We start from the raw sequence: 19468 nt of genomic DNA, 5'->3' as shown, positions 1-19468 counted from the left end.
TCTAAAGATGGTATTAACACAAAACATGATACAGATATCCCCAATCCTAACTCATGAATAATGTTTGTATCAATCTAATTCCTTATAACTAATCCATAAAATCCCTCAAAATTCCTCGAGTATACAATGATTATTTAATTGATTACTCTAAATCTGCTACATGTGATCTCATTTCAAATGATCCATTATCAATTATTTGATCCACCCCCTAAGAAAATCTCTCTCCCCTTCTATTCTGGAGTTCTACCTCTACCACCTATTTCCCCTAGTGGCCATTAAATACTCAGCTCCCGTATGTTATTTTTCTTACTCTATCCTGTCTACTATTCCGCTCATGATCGATTGCATATCTCTTGACCTCGGCTAACGAAGTAGTTCCCCATCCCACTAAAGTCCTCTTAATATTCCTGCTTAATTCTGGTCTCATTCCACTAAGGAATGCTATTTTTTAGCTGCTGATGGTACGGAGTATCATTTCCCTGTCCCTGGGGAGGCTCAGGTATGCCACTTGGCTGATGGTCTCACTGTCTTCCTGTTTACATTCATGTACTTTGGAGAAGTCAGCATGTCGATGGTAAGGTTCCCTTAAATTATTACACAACTCAGTTATTTTCCCAACATATTGCCCATCATTTGACCATGGTAGGACTGCTCCATTGGCATCCCCTTAAACCCACTGCCCCCGAACAGCTGCCCAATCTTTCCCAACTAGGGTTCTGACTGCCCTCTCAATTTCCCCTGTGTTTAGCTTAAAGCTTGCTGCTAGACTCTCCAAATCCCTCCTGAACCCCTCTGTTCCTGTCTTAGGGTGCACTACACCCTCTATAGCTCTTACTACCTCTTTCTCTCTATCTAACTCTACCCTTAACCTGCCTATTTCCTCTCTACCCTTCTATCATTACTGAATCAATGATTATACATTTACATTCTAGTCACCCAGCAGACACTCCTATCCAGAGCGACCTACAGTTAGTGAATACATATTTTTAAAAAATAAAAAATGACTGCCCCCCCGTGGGAATCGAACCCACAACCCTGGCGTTGCAAACACCATGCTCTATCAACTGAGCTACATCCCTGCCGGCCATTTTCCCCCTTACCCTGGACGACGCTGGGCCAATTGTGCGCCGCCCAATTGCGCGCCGCCCATGAGTCTCCCGGTCGCGGCCGGCTGCGACAGAGCCTGGATTCAAACCAGGATCTCTAGTGGCACAGTTAGCACTGCGATGCAGTGCCTTAGACCACTGCGCCACTCAGGATAATAAAAAATGCAATAACTATCAATAATAATTATAATAACTATTACGAATTATATTGTGTCCTTTTTCTGATGTTATAATTGTAGTCTATTCCATCACTTTAGTTTAAAATATATATTTTTTTATAACAAATCCAGAACCCACCACAGGCTGGCGCTATTCCCCCAGCACAACAGCCAATGCCACTTGCTTCCCTGTAACGAAAATAAATTATCGTTTTAAAATTTTCCAACTATTTGTATTTTCCCGCTAACCCATTTCAGTTCGCTATTCAATCTCTTTAACAGTTCTCTCTGATTCGGCCCCAATCAATAAAACAAATGCTTGATATCGTTGATCAGCATAAACTCAATGACATTCCTACCATTTGAACTATGTACTGTCTCACCTCCTCCCCCTCTCCTGCTCCTTCCTACATTATGGGGGAGGCGCGGGAAACTTCCCTACAATCTACCTTCTTAGGAAATAATGTCATTCGTACTTGTAACATATTTTCATAGACCTATCTAGAATACTACTAAAGCTATCTTATGCAACTTTTAATACACGTAAAAACTCTCTCTCTCTCCACCCATTCCCTATTGAATAAGTGTGTCTTCCTAGTTACCCCATAACCACGGCTCAAATCTTTTATTCAGCATTTAACCAACCAAATACTAAGTAGTATCCGGTTATCATTCATACCCGCCGTTGAATTCCCTCCTACACACATTTCACCTTATGCCATTCAAATGCCCAACACAACATAATAGTTCAATGCAACCCTCTATTGACCAAAAATGCAAATGTAAATATTCTCTACTTTCTCACTCATGACGTACGTCTACGTTTGAGTGCGAAAATTCATACATATGCATCGTTGGAATTGTATAGGTACCTCTCAAATAATCGCTTTGTGGTGTTTTTAGCCAATTCTTAATTGACACCAATCATTTTTTCAAACATTTTACCCGTTGAACCAAAAAATTGACTGTCGTATTCCCTTTCTTTACCCCTGCAGTCACGATGGTTAAATATTCCTTTGTTACCGTTAAAGCACTTTCGCGCTTAAAAAAAACACTCGCTCTCTCTAGCCCCTCCTTTCGCTGTTTTTTAACATTTGCTCCACAGTTGATATGCATTTGCGTAATCATATTTTCTAACTTTGCAACATCGAGATGCCCAATAAATCCATACCTCTTCCCCCAAATGGATCCATAAAACATATTTCTTCGATCTCTTCCTAACATATATCTTTCATCCCCCGTTAATGTTAATTCTCGGACCTCTTTAGAAGATTTATTTCCCATGGTGGAAAAATAAAAATCCTCCCCTTTAGTAATAATTCCCAGAATTATTATTCTAGGAGCTATTATTTTAGTGCGTCTCTTGAGCCAATGTATGATCTGCTTTTGTAATTAACCATTTAAAATTATTTAACCCCTAACTCAGAGTTTTTTATTAAAAACTCCGGTTTCATGAAAGGGGTCGATAACAATTTTTTCTCACGTGACCTAATTATTTTATTTTTTAGCTCCTTCCTTGAAACAATTATCACGTATACTGATGGATTCTCAAGTCTCACACGTACACAACATTATACAGTCATTTGCTAAACCTATTTGTAACCTAGAGGTCGTAACTGCTCTAGTTTCATGAAACACACAGAGTTCTAGCAAATCCCCAGTCGTATACGCGACTTTTGACCTGTTTTATGTATCCAAAGCACACAACAAAAATCATCCCTTTCCCTGTTTATCGTAGCACTGTACCCAGTACAGTCTCAATAAAAACTAGTTTACATTGATGATGGCCTTTCACCCCTTGTCATTTCGGACTAGATTATTCTGGTAATAGCTATTTACCTAGGGTCAATTGCGGACCCTCCCCGTTTCGTAATAATTATTACTTCCTTTGAGATTTTGGTAACTTTTCTCTGCCCTCCACAAGAATTACTATTCTCATACAAGTTCAAATAATTTCACCAAAATCCATGAATAAAAATTACTGACCTTTTCCTTGCAGTTTGGATTTAAATGCTTTTTCAAACTCGTTAACGTCTTTATTGTTCATAAAGAGTAATCACCGGCCTGTTAATAACCTTAACGTCGAAGGCCAGGACTCTTTCACGGATGCTATCACCCGGCCGTGCACGGATTCGGTGTCCTTAGAACGATAAAGACGTATTTAAGCTCCGCTCAAAGGACCAATCTGTCATGTGAATTTCTATCTCTAATTCAACCTAAGCTTGAATCATTACCAGAGGTTGTAAGGCTCTGGTTTTAATCATCAATGATTCAAGGTCCATAACCACGAAGAAGGATTTTTTGTATGTTTATTCATGGAGAGCTCTGGCGCCAAAAACACAAACATACGATTTTATACTTCCTGAACTTGACTCCTCCCACCTTTAGTTGGCTTTTCTAAACAGTTTCCGCCTTCCCCTTTACCCTTGAATGCTTAGTACCGCCCCCTCTGTTAGTGGTTTGACACTACATGATAATTCTAACATTTATACTGTATTTGGGGTGAAATCCTTTAGTCATTATTCTTAAAATCCAAATTAATCTAACAATGTTTTAATCCTGGAAGGGAGGCAGGAAGGGACAAAAAGCACAACAGGTAAGAAGCAATTGGAGAGATGGTTTGAACAGTAGAATAGCAGAAGCAGGTTATAAAAGAAAATCTAACTTTTAAAACATCATATTCTGTTAACTCATACCCAAATAATGTTATTTATTTATTTAACCTTTACTTTAACAGGGAGAACATATTGAAACATAGCTTGTTGTTTTTTAATTCGCCCTGTATAATACAACATAAATATACTCATTATACTCAATATGTACACTACCATTCAAAAGTTTGGGGCACTTAGAAATGTCCTTATTTTCGAAAGAAAAGCTATTTTTCTGTCCATTAATATAACAACAAATTGATCAGAAATACAGTGTAGACATACATTGTTGTAAATGGCTATTGTAGCTGGAAATGGCTGATTTGTAATGGAATAGCTACATAGGCGTACAGAGGCTCATTATCAGCAAACATCAGTCCTGTGTTCCAATGGCACGTTGTGTTTGCTAATCCAAGTTTATCATTTTAAAAGGATAATTGATCATTAGAACACCCTTTTGCAATTATGTTCGCACAGCTGAAAACTGTTGTGCTGATTTAAAGAAGCAATAAAAATGGCCTTCTTGAGACTAGTGGTGTATCTGGAGCATCAGCAATTGTGGGTTAGATTACAGGCTCAAAATGGCCAGAAACAAATAACTTTCTTCTGAAACTCATCAGTCTATTCTTGTTCTGAGAAATGAAGGCTATTCCATGCGGAGAAATTGCCAAGAAACGGAAGATCTCGTACAACGCTGTGTCCTACTCCCTTCACAGAACAGAACAAACTGGCTCCAACCAGAATAGAAAGAGGAGTGGGAGGCCCCGGTGCACAACTGAGCAAGAGGACAAATACATTAGAGTGTCTAGTTCGAGAAACAGACGCCTCACAGGTCCTCAACTGGCAGCTTCATTAAATAGTACCCACAAAACACCAGTCTCAATGTCAACAGTGAAGAGGCGACTGCGGGATGCTGACCTTCTAGGCATAGTTGCAAAGAAAAAGCCATATCTCAGACTGGCCAATTATTTTGCTTTATATTAATAATAATAATATGCCATTTAGCAGACGCTTTTATCCAAAGCGACTTACAGTCATGCGTGCATACATTTTTTGTGTATGGGTGGTCCCGGGGATTGAACCCACTACTTTGGCGTTAACAAGCGCCGTGCTCTACCAGCTGAGCTACAGAGGTGTGAGGGCTCTGAGAGTAGTAGTTTATAGTGGAGACTTTTGCATGTTATTGTGAGGGCTCTGAGAGTAGTAGTTTATAGTGGAGACTTTTGCATGTTATTGTGAGGGCTCTGAGAGTAGTAGTTTATAGTGGAGACTTTTGCATGTTATTGTGAGGGCTCTGAGAGTAGTAGTTTATAGTGGAGACTTTTGCATGTTATTGTGAGGGCTCTGAGAGTAGTAGTTTATAGTGGAGACTTTTGCATGTTATTGTGAGGGCTCTGAGAGTAGTAGATTGAAGTGGATACTTTTTTTGAACATTTGATTGTGAAATATATACTGTACATGTTGTTTATACAGTAATATTTTTGCCTGCTATTTTGAGGGGTCTAAGAAGAATATAATATAGTGGGGACTTTTTAGAAAATGGCCTGAATTATGAGTAACAGTAAGAGTAAGAGTGATGAGTTTATGGGCAGAATTAACCTGAAACACAGTGATGGTGGGTTGTGTTTAGGAGTAGTATTAACATGAGATACAGTGATGGTGGGTTGTGTTTAGGAGTAGTATTAACATGAGACCTTGTGACAGTGGGTTGTGTTTAGGAGTAGTATTAACATGAGATACGGTGATGGTGGGTTGTGTTTAGGAGTAGTATTAACCTGAAACACAGTGATGGTGGGTTGTGTTTAGGAGTATTATTAACTTGAGACACAGTGATGGTGGGTTGTGTTTAGGAGTAGTATTAACCTGAAACACAGTGATGGTGGGTTGTGTTTAGGAGTAGTATTAACCTGAAACACAGTGATGGTGGGTTGTGTTTAGGAGTATTATTAATTTGAGACACAGTGATGGTGGGTTGTGTTTAGGAGTAGTATTAACCTGAAACACAGTGATGGTGGGTTGTGTTTAGGAGTAGTATTAACCTGAAACACAGTGATGGTGGGTTGTGTTTAGGAGTAGTATTAACATGAGACACAGTGATGGTGGGTTGTGTTTAGGAGTAGTATTAACCTGAAACACAGTGATGGTGGGTTATGTTTAGGAGTATTATTAACATGAAACACAGTGATAGTGGGTTGTGTTTAGGAGTAGTATTAACCTGAAACACAGTGATGGTGGGTTGTGTTTAGGAGTAGTATTAACATGAAACACAGTGATGGTGGGTTGTGTTTAGGAGTAGTATTAACATGAGATACAGTGATGGTGGGTTGTGTTTAGGAGTAGTATTAACATGAGACACAGTGATGGTGGGTTATGTTTAGGAGTAGTATCAACCTGAAACACAGTGATGGTGGGTTGTGTTTAGGAGTAGTATTAACATGAGATACAGTGATGGTGGGTTGTGTTTAGGAGTAGTATTTTACATGAGACACAGTGACAGTGGGTTGTGTTTAGGAGTAGTATTAACATGAGATACAGTGATGGTGGGTTGTGTTTAGGAGTAGTATTAACCTGAAACACAGTGATGGTGGGTTGTGTTTAGGAGTATTATTAACTTGAGACACAGTGATGGTGGGTTGTGTTTAGGAGTAGTATTAACCTGAAACACAGTGATGGTGGGTTGTGTTTAGGAGTAGTATTAACCTGAAACACAGTGATGGTGGGTTGTGTTTAGGAGTAGTATTAACCTGAAACACAGTGATGGTGGGTTGTGTTTAGGAGTAGTATTAACCTGAAACACAGTGATGGTGGGTTGTGTTTAGGAGTAGTATTAACATGAAACACAGTGATGGTGGGTTGTGTTTAGGAGTAGTATTAACATGAGATACAGTGATGGTGGGTTGTGTTTAGGAGTAGTATTAACATGAGACACAGTGACGGTGGGTTGTGTTTAGGAGTAGTATTAACCTGAAACACAGTGATGGTGGGTTGTGGTTTTGTTGGTTTAGATCACACTCAGAGTCACTTTCCTGTCCTAACTTCCTGTCCTAACTTCCTGTCCTATATATTCCTATTGCATTCCTTCTGAATCATATCAGAGTTCTTTACACAGAGATCCTATTAAATTACTAGTTATTAGTTCTAATATGTAATTATATGCTTCTATATCTGGAAAACATGTGACATTAGACTATATTTAGAAACAGGCTACATTAGACTATATATGGATAACAGGCTACATTAGAATATATATGGATAACAGGCTACATTAGACTATATATGGATAACAGGCTACATTAGACTATATATGGATAACATGCTACATTAGACTATTTATGGATAACAGGCTACATTAGACTATATATGGATAACATGCTACATTAGACTATATATGGATAACAGGCTGCATTAGACTATATATGGATAACAGGCTACATTAGACTATATATGGATAACATGCTACATTAGACTATATATGGATAACATGCTACATTAGACTATATATGGATAACATGCTACATTAGACTATTTATGGATAACAGGCTACATTAGACTATATATGGATAACAGGCTACATTAGACTATATATGGATAACGGGCTACATTAGACTATATATGGATAACAGGCTACATTAGACTATATATAGATAACAGGGTACATTAGACTATATATGGATAACAGGCTACATTAGACTATATATTTTCTCCCATTATTTTCTGCAAATCCTCTCAAGCTCTGTCAGGTTCAATGGGGAGCGTCTCTGCACAGCTATTTTCATGTCTCTCCAGAGACCAAATCAAAATCAAATCACATTTTATTTGTCACATGAACTGAATATAATGTAAACCTTACCATGAAATGCTTACAAGCCCTTAACCAACAATGCAGTTCTAAGACAAATAATAGTTAAGAAAAAAAATAAAAGAGCAACAATAAAATAACAATAAGGAGGCTATATACAGGGGGTACCAGTACCGAGACAATGTCCAGAGGTACAGGTTAGTCCAGGTAATTGAGGTAGTATGTACATGTAGGTAGGGTTAAGAGACTAGACCTTTTAAAACCCTTTGTGGAAAACAATGGAGGTAGACTTATCTAACCCTTTGGCCTGGATTCAATTAGAAAACAGTGGAGGTAGACTTATCTAACACTTTGGACTGGATTCAATTAGAAAACAGTGGAGGTAGACTTATCTAACCCTTTGGCCTGGATTCAATTAGAAAACAGTGGAGGTAGACTTATCTAACCCTTTGGCCTGGATTCAATTAGAAAACAGTGGAGGTAGACTTATCTAACCCTTTGGCCTGGATTCAATTAGAAAACAGTGGAGGTAGACTTATCTAACCCTAGGGCCTGGATTCAATTAGAAAACAGTGGAGGTAGACTTATCTAACCCTAGGGCCTGGATTCAATTAGAAAACAATGGAGGTAGACTTATCTAACCCTTTGGCCTGGATTCAATTAGAAAACAATGGAGGTAGACTTATCTAACCCTAGGGCCTGGATTCAATTAGAAAACAGTGGAGGTAGACTTATCTAACCCTAGGGCCTGGATTCAATTAGAAAACAATGGAGGTAGACTTACCTAACCCTAGGGCCTGGATTCAATTAGAAAACAATGGAGGTAGACTTATCTAACCCTAGGGCCTGGATTCAATTAAAAACTGTGCTAAAGCATTTAAAGGTAATTTCCAATTGAGCCGACATCTGCTGCGTTTACCTTGAATGTGATCTCCACTAAGGCTGTAACATTGCCTTTAAAAAGCCATATCGTCTACAAGCGCATTAGATTGAATCAAGGCCTAGATACGTTGTTAGTTGTTACCTGGAAGAAGTTGTTAATCTGACATTAGATCTTTGGTTGGTTTTGTTACCTGGAAGAGTTGTTAATCTGATCCTAGATCGGTGGTTAGTTGTGTTGTATGGAAGAAGTTGTTAATCTGATCCTAGATCTGTGGTTAGTTGTGTTGTATGGAAGAAGTTGTTAATCTGATCCTAGATATGTGGTTAGTTGTGTTACCTGAAATAAGTTGTTAATCTGATCCTAGATCTGTGGTTAGTTGAGTTACCTGTTGAATTGTTCTGCATTCAGTGGTACGTCCACATTCCGATCATACTGTATCATAGATGGAGTGCATGATATCAGTCATCTCCAGGAACACACACACAAACACACTTACACACATACGCATGCGCGCACACACTGTCACACACACACACACAGTCATACCAGGCCAATAGGGCTCTGGTCAAAAGTAGTGCACTATATAGGGATTAGGGACGCATTCAGTGTAACAGAATATGACAGCGGCATGTTTTACTACTACAGACATCAGTGTTTGTGTGATTAAATGTGGCTTTGTTAAGTAGTAGCCAGTGTTGTGTTTCACCATTCAATCTGATTCATTTCCAGTTTGTTATGTTGTTATTAGACCAACATTATAGAGGACATTATTATTAGGAGGCTGCAGTAATGTTGAGATGCAATAGGGGGAGCTCTAGTCTAGAACACTGGAACCTTCAGTAGCACTTTGATTTTATATTTTAGTCATTTAGCAGACGCTCTTATCCAGAGCGACTTACAGTTAATGAATACATATTTTTTATTTATACTGCCCCCCCGTGGGAATCAAACCCACAACCCTGGCGTTGCAAACGCCATGTTCTATCAACTGAGCTACATCCCTGCCGGCCATTCCCTCCTTTACCCTGGGCCAATTGTGCGCCGCCCATGAGTCTCCCAGTCGCGGCCGGCTGCGACAGAGCCTGGATTTGAACCAGGATCTCTAGTGGCACAGTTAGCACAGCGATGCAGTGCCTTAGACCACTGGGCCACTTGGGAGTGGTGCAGCTGATGAGGAGTGTAAATTGAATGGGTTTGTAGAATAGAATGAATGACATCATAGACCTGACCAAATGAAAATGGAACTTTGACCTGTTCCATGTAGAACTCAGAGGGAGAAAGGCAACACATTCTAAGATATTATAAACATTCCAAATAGTAGGCTATAGTAAACACATTCTAAGATACTATAAACATTCCAAATATTAGGCTATAGTAAACACATTCTAAGATACTATAAACATTCCAAATAGTAGGCTATAGTAAACACATTCTAAGATACTATAAACATTCCAAATAGTAGGCTATAGTAAACACATTCTAAGATACTATAAACATTCCAAATAGTAGGCTATAGTAAACACATTCTAAGATACTATAAACATTCCAAATAGTAGGCTATAGTAAACACATTCTAAGATACTATAAACATTCCAAATAGTAGGCTGTAGTAAACACATTGTTTACATGATAGTGTATGTGGTCAAAAGAATACAGTGGAAATAGCCCACATTTTGCCCATTAGAAAAAATGTAAGACCAATCCTCAAATGAAAAAAGGCAACTAGATATGCATTCTGTTGTACATTTTCTATTGAAATAAAACCTCCCGCTTATGACGCGCTGGTCTGGTCCTCATACATGTCAAAGAGGAAGGAAAGGAAGTTCTGCATCAGCTACTTCTGCCCTGACTACTTTAAATATGTATCAACCACAGAATTCACACTTACTACTACCTACTTCTTGTTTCCGCACACTGCCAGTCAGTTGACTCACTGTACAAGACCTCTCTCCTTCACTTCATTCTGTAAGTACTCTTGACAATATCTTGAAATTTAGTCACATACTAAATATACATTTTACTTCTTGTTACTATTTGAGCTGTGTTTTGGTTGTTCCATCAGGGCCAGTATTCATAAAGTGTCTCAGTGTCCCCCAGTGTTGATCCAGGATCAGAGCCCCCCGGTCCATATAATTATTATTTAAAAGGTATGTATGTACAGTACCAGTGAAAAGTTTGGACACACCTACTCATTCAAGGGTTTTTCTTTATGTTTTCTATGTTTTACATTGTAGAATAATAGTGAAGACATCAAAACTATGAAATAACACACATGGAATCATGTACGGTCGTGGTCAAAGGTTTTGAGAATGACACAAATATTAATTAAAGTCTGCTGCCTCAGTTTTTATGATGGCAATTTACATATGCTCCAGAAAGTTATGAAGAGTGATCAGATGAATTGCAATTAATTACAAAGTCCCTCTTTGCCATGAAAATGAACTTAATCCCCAAAAAACTTTTCCAATGCATTTCAGCCCTGACACAAAAGGACCAGCTGACATCATGTCAGTGGTTCTCTCGTTAACACAGGTGAGAGTGTTGAATTGAGTTAGAATAACAGACTGGAAGCTTTAAAAGGACGGTGGTGCTTGAAATCATTGTTCTTCCTCTGTTAACTACACTGCTCAAAAAAATAAAGGGAACACTTAAACAACACAATGTAACTCCAAGTCAATCAAACTTCTGTGAAATCAAACTGTCCACTTAGGAAGCAACACTGATTGACAATACATTTCACATGCTGTTGTGGAAATGGAATAGACAACAGGTGGAAATTATAGGCAATTAGCAAGACACCCCCAATAAAGAAGTGGTTCTGCAGGTGGTGATTACAGACCACTTCTCAGTTCCTATGCTTCCTGGCTGATGTTTTGGTCACTTTTGAATGCTGGCGGTGCTTTCACTATAGTGGTAGCATGAGACGGAGTCTACAACCCACACAAGTGGCTCAGGTAGTGCAGCTCATCCAGGATGGCACATCAATGCGAGCTGTGGCAAGAAGGTTTGCTGTTTCTGTCAGCGTAGTGTCCAGAGCATGGAGGCGCTACCAGGAGACAGGCCAGTACATCAGGAGACGTGGAGGAGGCCGTAGGAGGGCAACAACCCAGCAGCAGGACCGCTACCTCCGCCTTTGTGCAAGGAGGAGCAGGAGGAGCACTGCCAGAGCCCTGCAAAATGACCTCCAGCAGGCCACAAATGTTCATGTGTCTGCTCAAACGGTCAGAAACAGACTCCATGAGGGTGGTATGAGGGCCCGACGTCCACAGGTGGGGGTTGTGCTTACAGCCCAAAACCGTGCAGGACGTTTGGCATTTGCCAGAGAACACCAAGATTGGCAAATTCGCCACTGGCGCCCTGTGCTCTTCACAGATGAAAGCAGGTTCACACTGAGCACATGTGACAGACGTGACAGAGTCTGGAGACACCGTGGAGAACGTTCTGCTGCCTGCAACATCCTCCAGCATGACCGGTTTGGCGGTGGGTCAGTCATGGTGTGGGGTGGCATTTCTTTGGGGGGCCGCACAGCCCTCCATGTGCTCGCCAGATGTAGCCTGACTGCCATTAGGTACCGAGATGAGATCCTCAGACCCCTTGTGAGACCATATGCTGGTGCGGTTGGCCCTGGGTTCCTCCTAATGCAAGACAATGCTAGACCTCATGTGGCTGGAGTGTGTCCACAGTTTCTGCAAGAGGAAGGCATTGATGCTATGGACCGCCCGTTCCCCAGACCTGAATCCAATTGAGCACATCTGGGACATCATGTCTCGCTCCATCCACCAACGCCACGTTGCACCACAGACTGTCCAGGAGTTGGCGGATGCTTTAGTCCAGGTCTGGGAGGAGATCCCTCAGGAGACCATCCGCCACCTCATCAGGAGCATGCCCAGGCATTGTAGGGAGGTCATAAAGGCACGTGGAGGCCACACACTACTGAGCCTCATTTTGACTTGTTTTAAGGACATTACATCAAAGTTGGATCAGCCTGTAGTGTGGTTTTCCACTTTAATTTTGAGGGTGACTCCAAATCCAGACCTCCATGGGTTGATACATTTGATTTCCATTGATAATTTTTGTGTGATTTTGTTGTCAGCACATTCAACTATGAAAAGAAAAAAGTATTTAATAAGATTATTTCATTCATTCAGATCTAGGATGTGTTGTTTAAGTGTTCCCTTTATTTTTTGAGCAGTGTATGTTTACCTGCAAGGAAACACGTGCCGTCATCATTGCTTTGCACAAAAAGGGCTTCATAGGCAAGGATATTGGGCGCCCAAGAAAGTCCAGCAAGCGCCAGGACCGTCTCCTAAAGTTGATTCAGCTGCGGGATCGGGGCACCGCCAGTGCAGAGCTTGCTCAGGAATGTTAGCAGGCAGGTGTGAGTGCATCTGCACGCACAGTGAGGCGAAGACTTTTGGAGGATGGCCTGGTGTCAAGAAGGGCAGCGAGGAAGCCACTTCTCTCCAGGAAAAACATCAGGGACAGACTGATATTCTGCTAAAGGTACAGAGATTTGACTGCTGAGGATTGGGGTAAAGTAATTTTCTCTGATGAATCCCCTTTCCGATTGTTTGGGGCATCTGGAAAACACCTTGTCCGGAGAAGACAAGGTGAGCACTACCATCAGTCCTGTGTCATACCAACAGTAAAGCATCTTGAGACCATTCATGTGTGGGATTGCTTCTCAGGCAAGGGAGTGGGCTCACTCACAATTTTGCCTAAGAAGACAGCCATGAATAAAGAATGGTACCAACACATCCTCCGAGAGCAACTTCTCCCAACCATCCAAGAATAGTTTGGTGACGAACAATGCCTTTTCCAGCATGATGGAGCACCTTGCCATAAGGCAAACATGATAACTAAATGGCTCGGGGAACAAAACATCGACATTTTGGGTCCATGGCCAGGAAACTCCCCAGACCTTAATCCCATTGAGAACTTGTGATCAATCCTCAAGAGGCGGGTGGACAAACAAAAACCCACAAATTCGGACAAATTCCAAGCATTGATTATGCAAGAATGGGCTGCCATCAGTCAGGATGTGGCCCAGAAGTTAATTGACAGCTTGCCAGAGTGGATTACAGAGGTCTTGAAAAAGAAGGGTCAACACTGCAAATATTGACTCTTTGCATAAACTTAATGTAATTGTCAATAAAAGCCTTTGGCACTTCTGGAATGCTTGTAATTATACTTCAGTATCCCATAGTAACATCTGACAAAAATATCTAAAAACACTGAAGCAGCAAACTTTGTGAAGACCAATACTTTTGTCATTTTCAAAACTTTTGATCACGACTGTAGTAACCAAAGAAGTGTTAAACAAATCAAGATATATTTTATATTTGAGATTCTTCAAATAGCCACCCTTTGCCTTGATGACAGCTTTGCACACTCATGGTATTCTCTCAACCAGCTTCATGAGGTAGTCACCTGGAATGCATTTCAAATAACAGGTGTGCCTTCTTCAAATATAATTTGTGGAATTTCTTTCCATTTCAATGCGTTTGAGCCAATCAGTTGTGTTGTGACAAGGTAGGGGGGGAAAACAGAAGATAGCCCTATTTGGTAAAATACATTTACATTTTAGCAGACACTCTTATCCAGAGCGACTTACATGAGCAATTAGGGTTAAGTACCTTGCTTAAGGGCACATTGACAGATTTTTCACCTAGTTGGCTCAGGGATTAGAACCAGCGACCTTTCGGTTACTGGCACAAAGCTCTTACCCACTAAGCTACCTGCCGCCCTACCTGCTGCCCAAGTCCATATTATGGCAAGAACAGCTCAAATAAGCCCAGAGAAATTACAGTCCATCAATACTTGAATTTCAAGAACTTTGAAAGTTTCTTCAAGTGCAGTCGCAAAAACCATCAAGCGCTATGATGAAACTGGCTCTCATGAGGACAGCCACAGGAATGGAAGACCCAGAGTTACCTCTGCTGCAGAGGATAAGTTCATTAGAGTTACCAGCCTCAGAAATTGAAGCCCAAATAAATGCTTCACAGAGTTCAAGTAACAGACACATCTCAACATCAACTGTTCAGAGGAGACTGTGTGAATCAGGCCTTCATGGTCGAATTGCTGCAAAGAAACCACTACTAAAAGACACCAATAAGAAGAAGAGACTTGCTTGGGCCAAGAAACAAGAGCAATGGACATTAGACCGGTGGAAATGTGTCCTTTGGTCTGGAGTCCAAATTGGAGATGTTTGGTTCCAACCACTGTGTCTTTGTGAGACGTGGTGTGGGTGAACAGATGATCACTGCATGTGTATTTCCCACCGTAAAGCATGAAGGATGAGGTGTTATCGTGTGGGGGTGCTTTGCTGGTGACACTGTCTGTGATTTATTTAGAATTCAATGCACACTTAACCCAATGGCTACCACAGCATTCTACAGTGATATGCCATCCCATCTGGTTTGGGCTTAGTGGGAATATCATTTGTTTTTCAAAAGGACAATTACCCCAAACACCTCCAGGCTGTATAAGGGCTATTTTACCAAGAAGGAGAGCGATGGAGTGCTGCATCAGATGACCTGGACTCCACAATTCCCCGACCTCAACCAAATTGAGATGGTTTGGGATGAGTCGGACCGCAGAGTGAAGGAAAAGCAGCCAACAAGTGCTCAGCATATGTGGGAACTCCTTCAAGACTGTTGGAAAAGCATTCCAGGTCAAGCTGGTTGAGAGAATGCCAAGAGTGTGTAAAGCTGTCATCAAGGCAAAGGGTGGCTATTTGAAGAATCTCAAATATAAAATATATATTTTTTGGTTACTACATGATTCCATGTGTGTTATTTCATAGTTTTGATGCCTTCAATATTATTATACAATGTAACAAATAGGAAAAATAAAGAAAAACCCTTGAATGAGTAGTTGTTTTAAAACTTTTGATCGGTAGTGTATGTATGTATGTATAAATGTATATACAGTGGGGAGAACAAGTATTTGATACACTGCCGATTTTGCAGGTTTTCCTACTTCCAAAGCATGTAGAAGTCTGTAATTTTTATCATAGGTACACTTCAACTGTGAGAGACGGAATCCAGAAAATCCAGAAATCCAGAAAATCACATTGTATGATTTTTAAATAATTAATTTGCATTTTATTGCATGACATTGCATGACATAAGTATTTGTAATACCAACATGTTTCAAGCAGACCACCATAGTCCCCGTGCCCAAGGACTCTAAGATAACCTGCCTAAATGACTACCGACCCGTAGCACTGACGTCTGTAGCCATGAAGTGCTTTGAAAGGCTGGTCATGGCTCACATCAACAGCATTATCCCAGAAACCCTAGACCCACTCCAATTTGCATACCGCCCCAACAGATCCACAGATGATGCAATCTCTATTGCACTCCACACTGCCCTTTCCACCTGGACAAGAGGAACACCTACGTGAGAATGCTATTCATTGACTACAGCTCAGCATTCAACACCATAGTGCCCTCTAAGCTCATCACTAAGCTAAGGATCCTGGGACTAAACACCTCCCTCTGCAACTGGATCCTGGACTTCCTGACGGGCCGCCCCCAGGTGGTAAGGGCAGGTAACAACACATCTGCCACACTGATCCTCAACACGGGGGCCCCTCAGGGGTGCATGCTCAGTCCCCTCCTGTACTCCCTGTTCACCCATGACTGCATGGCCAGGCACGACTCCAACACCATCATTAAGTTTGCCGACGACACAACAGTTGTAGGCCTGATCACCGACAACGATGAGACAGCCTATAGGGAGGAGGTCAGAGACCTGGCCGTGTGGTGCCAGGACAACAACCTCTCCCTCAACGTGACCAAGACAAAAGAGATGATTGTGGACTACAGGAAAAAAAAGAGGACTGAGCACGCCCCCATTCTCATCGACGGGGCTGTAGTGGAACAGGTTGAGAGCTTCAAGTTCCTTGGTGTCCACATCACCAACAAACTATCATGGTCCAAACACACCAAGACAGTCGTGAAGAGGGCACGACAAAGCCTATTCCCCCACAGGAGACAGAAAAGATTTGGCATGGGTCCTCAGTTCCTCAAAAAATTCTACAGCTGCACCATCGAGAGCATCTTGACTGGTTGCATCACCGCCTGGTATGGCAACTGCTTGGCCTCCGACCGCAAGGCACTACAGAGGGTAGTGCGTACGGCCCAGTACATCACTGGGGCCAAGCTTCCTGCCATCCAGGACCTCTATACCAGGCGGTGTCAGAGGAAGGCCCTCAAAATTGTCAAAGACTCCAGCCACCCTAGTCATAGACTGTTCTCTCTGCTACCGCACGGCAAGCGGTACCGGAGAGCCAAGTCTAGGTCCAAAAGACTTCTCAACAGCTTCTACCCCCAAGCCTTAAGACTCCTGAACAGCTAATCATGGCTACCCAGACTATTTGCACTGCCCCCCCACCATATCCTTTTACGCTGCTGCTACTCTGTTAATTATTTATGCATAGTCACTTTAACTCTACCCACATGTACATATTACTTCAACTACCTCAACTATCCGGTGCCCCCGCACATTGACTCTGCACCGGTACCCCCCTGTATATATAGCCTCCCTACTGTTATTTTATTTTACTTCTGCTCTTTTTTTCTCAACACTTTTTTTGTTGTTGTTTTATTTTTACTTTTTTTGTTAAAAATAAATGCACTGTTGGTTAAGGGCTGTAAGTAAGCATTTCACTGTATTGTCTGCACCTGTTGTATTCGGTGCATGTGGCCAATACAGTTTGATTTGATTTGATTTGATTTGATACATCAGAAAAGCAGAACTTAATATTTGGTACAGAAACCTTTGTTTGCAATTACAGAGATCATACGTTTCCTGTAGGTCTTGACCAGGTTTGCACACACTGCAGCAGGGATTTTGGCCCACTCCTCCATTCAGACCTTCTCCAGATCCTTCAGGTTTCGGGGCTGTCGCTGGGCAATACGGACTTTCAGCTCCCTCCAAAGATTTTCTATTGGGTTCAGGTCTGGAGACTGGCTAGGCCACTCCAGGACCTTGAGATGCTTCTTACGGAGCCACTCATTAGTTGCCCTGGCTGTGTGTTTCGGGTCGTTGTCATGCTGGAAGACCCAGCCACGACCCATCTTCAATGCTCTTACTGTTGGAAGGAGGTTGTTGGCCAAGATCTCGCGATACATGGCCCCATCCATCCTCCCCTCAATACGGTGCAGTCGTCCTGTCCCCTTTGCAGAAAAGCATCCCCAAATAATTATGTTTCCACCTCCACGCTTCACGGTTGGGATGGTGTTCTTGGGGTTGTACTCATCCTTCTTCTTCCTCCAAACATGGTGAGTGGAGTTTAGACCAAAAAGCTCTATTTTTGTCTCATCAGACCAAATGACCTTCTCCCATTCCTCCTCTGGATCATCCAGATGGTCACTGGCAAACTTCAGATGGGCCTGGACATGCGCTGGCTTGAGCAGGGGGACCTTGCGTGCGCTACAGGATTTTAATCCATGACGGCGTAGTGTGTTACTAATGGTTTTCTTTGAGACTGTGGTCCCAGCTCTCTTCAGGTCATTGACCAGGTCCTGCCGTGTAGTTCTGGGCTGATCCCTCACCTTCCTCATGATCATTGACGCCCCACGAGGTGAGATCTTGCATGGAGCCCCAGACCGAGGGTGATTGACCGTCATCTTGAACTTCTTCCATTTTCTAATAATTGTGCCAACAGTTGTTGCCTTCTCACCAAGCTGCTTGCCTATTGTCCTGTTGCCCATCCCAGCCTTGTGCAGGTCTACAATTCTATCCCTGATGTCCTTACACAGCTCTCTGGTCTTGGCCATTGTGGAGAGGTTGGAGTCTGTTTGATTGAGTGTGTGGACAGGTGTCTTTTATACAGGTAACGAGTTCAAACAGGTTCAGTTAATACAGGTAATGAGTGGAGAACAGGAGGGCTTCTTACAGAAAAACTAACAGGTCTGTGAGAGCCGGAATTCTTACTGGTTGGTAGGTGATCAACTACTTATGTCATGCAATAAAATGCAAATTAATTACTTAAAAATCATACAATGTGATTTTCTGGATTTTTGTTTTAGATTCCGTCTCTCACAGTTGAAGTGTAACTATGATAAAAATGACAGACCTCTACATGCTTTGGAAGTAGGAAAACCTGCAAAATCGGCAGTGTATCAAATACTTGTTCTCCCCACTGTATGTATGTATGAATGTGTATGTATGTATGTGTGTGTGTGTGTGTGTGTGTGTGTGTGTGTGTGTGTGTGTGTGTGTGTGTGTGTGTGTGTGTGTGTGTGTGTGTGTGTGTGTGTGTGTGTGTGTGTGTGTGTGTCACTTGATGTTTAGCCTCACTGCTTGGGGATAGGAGCTATCATTGAACCTGGTGGTCAGTCTTCAGGCTGCTGTACAGCTTGACGGACCGTAGAGTATTGAACATTTATCCTCCTTTATTTGGAGTTCTGAGAATAAAACAACTTCAGAACAATCAATATAGAAATATCTGTTTACAGTACTACAGATCTGTTCAATAAGTGATTGTTGTTGTTGTTGATGTTGTTGATGATGATGATGACTTTATTTAATCCATTAGAAAATTACTTTTGCATCATACATCATGTCATCTTAAATAGAAAGACGTAGACAGACATGAAACACGTCACACACATTAAATACATAGTGCAATAGACTTACAGACAGACAGTAATCACATAGACAACCATATAGCACAATACAACTCAACACAATATGAGCCTGGTTCATTTTCAGTAATGAGGCCCTGTACCCCATTTCCAGTTTATACTCCAATGTATCAGGTGTAGTTATTCACCATCTATAGAGTGAGTTGTTGTTTATGTTTCTAAGACTGCAGGGTGGGAGATGCAACAATGGCCTTGAGAACAGCAGGAAGTGTG

General features: G+C 41.6%; 1 protein-coding gene across 1 annotated transcript in view; it reads left to right on the top strand.

Annotated features, from left to right (window-relative positions):
* Positions 1-565: 565 nt before the first annotated feature.
* LOC121557164 overlaps positions 566-19468 on the top strand; it is a 71686-nt gene continuing 52783 nt past the window's right edge. Inside the window, exon 1 of the mRNA XM_045214389.1 lies at positions 566-574. Coding sequence (XP_045070324.1) covers positions 566-574 — 9 coding nt within the window. The remainder of the gene's footprint in view (positions 575-19468) is intronic.

This window comes from Coregonus clupeaformis, unplaced genomic scaffold (genome assembly GCF_020615455.1).
Source record: "Coregonus clupeaformis isolate EN_2021a unplaced genomic scaffold, ASM2061545v1 scaf0248, whole genome shotgun sequence".
Lineage (NCBI taxonomy): Eukaryota > Metazoa > Chordata > Actinopteri > Salmoniformes > Salmonidae > Coregonus > Coregonus clupeaformis.
The sequence above is the reverse complement of the archived record's forward strand: the minus strand, read 5'-3'. Positions and strand labels throughout refer to the sequence as shown.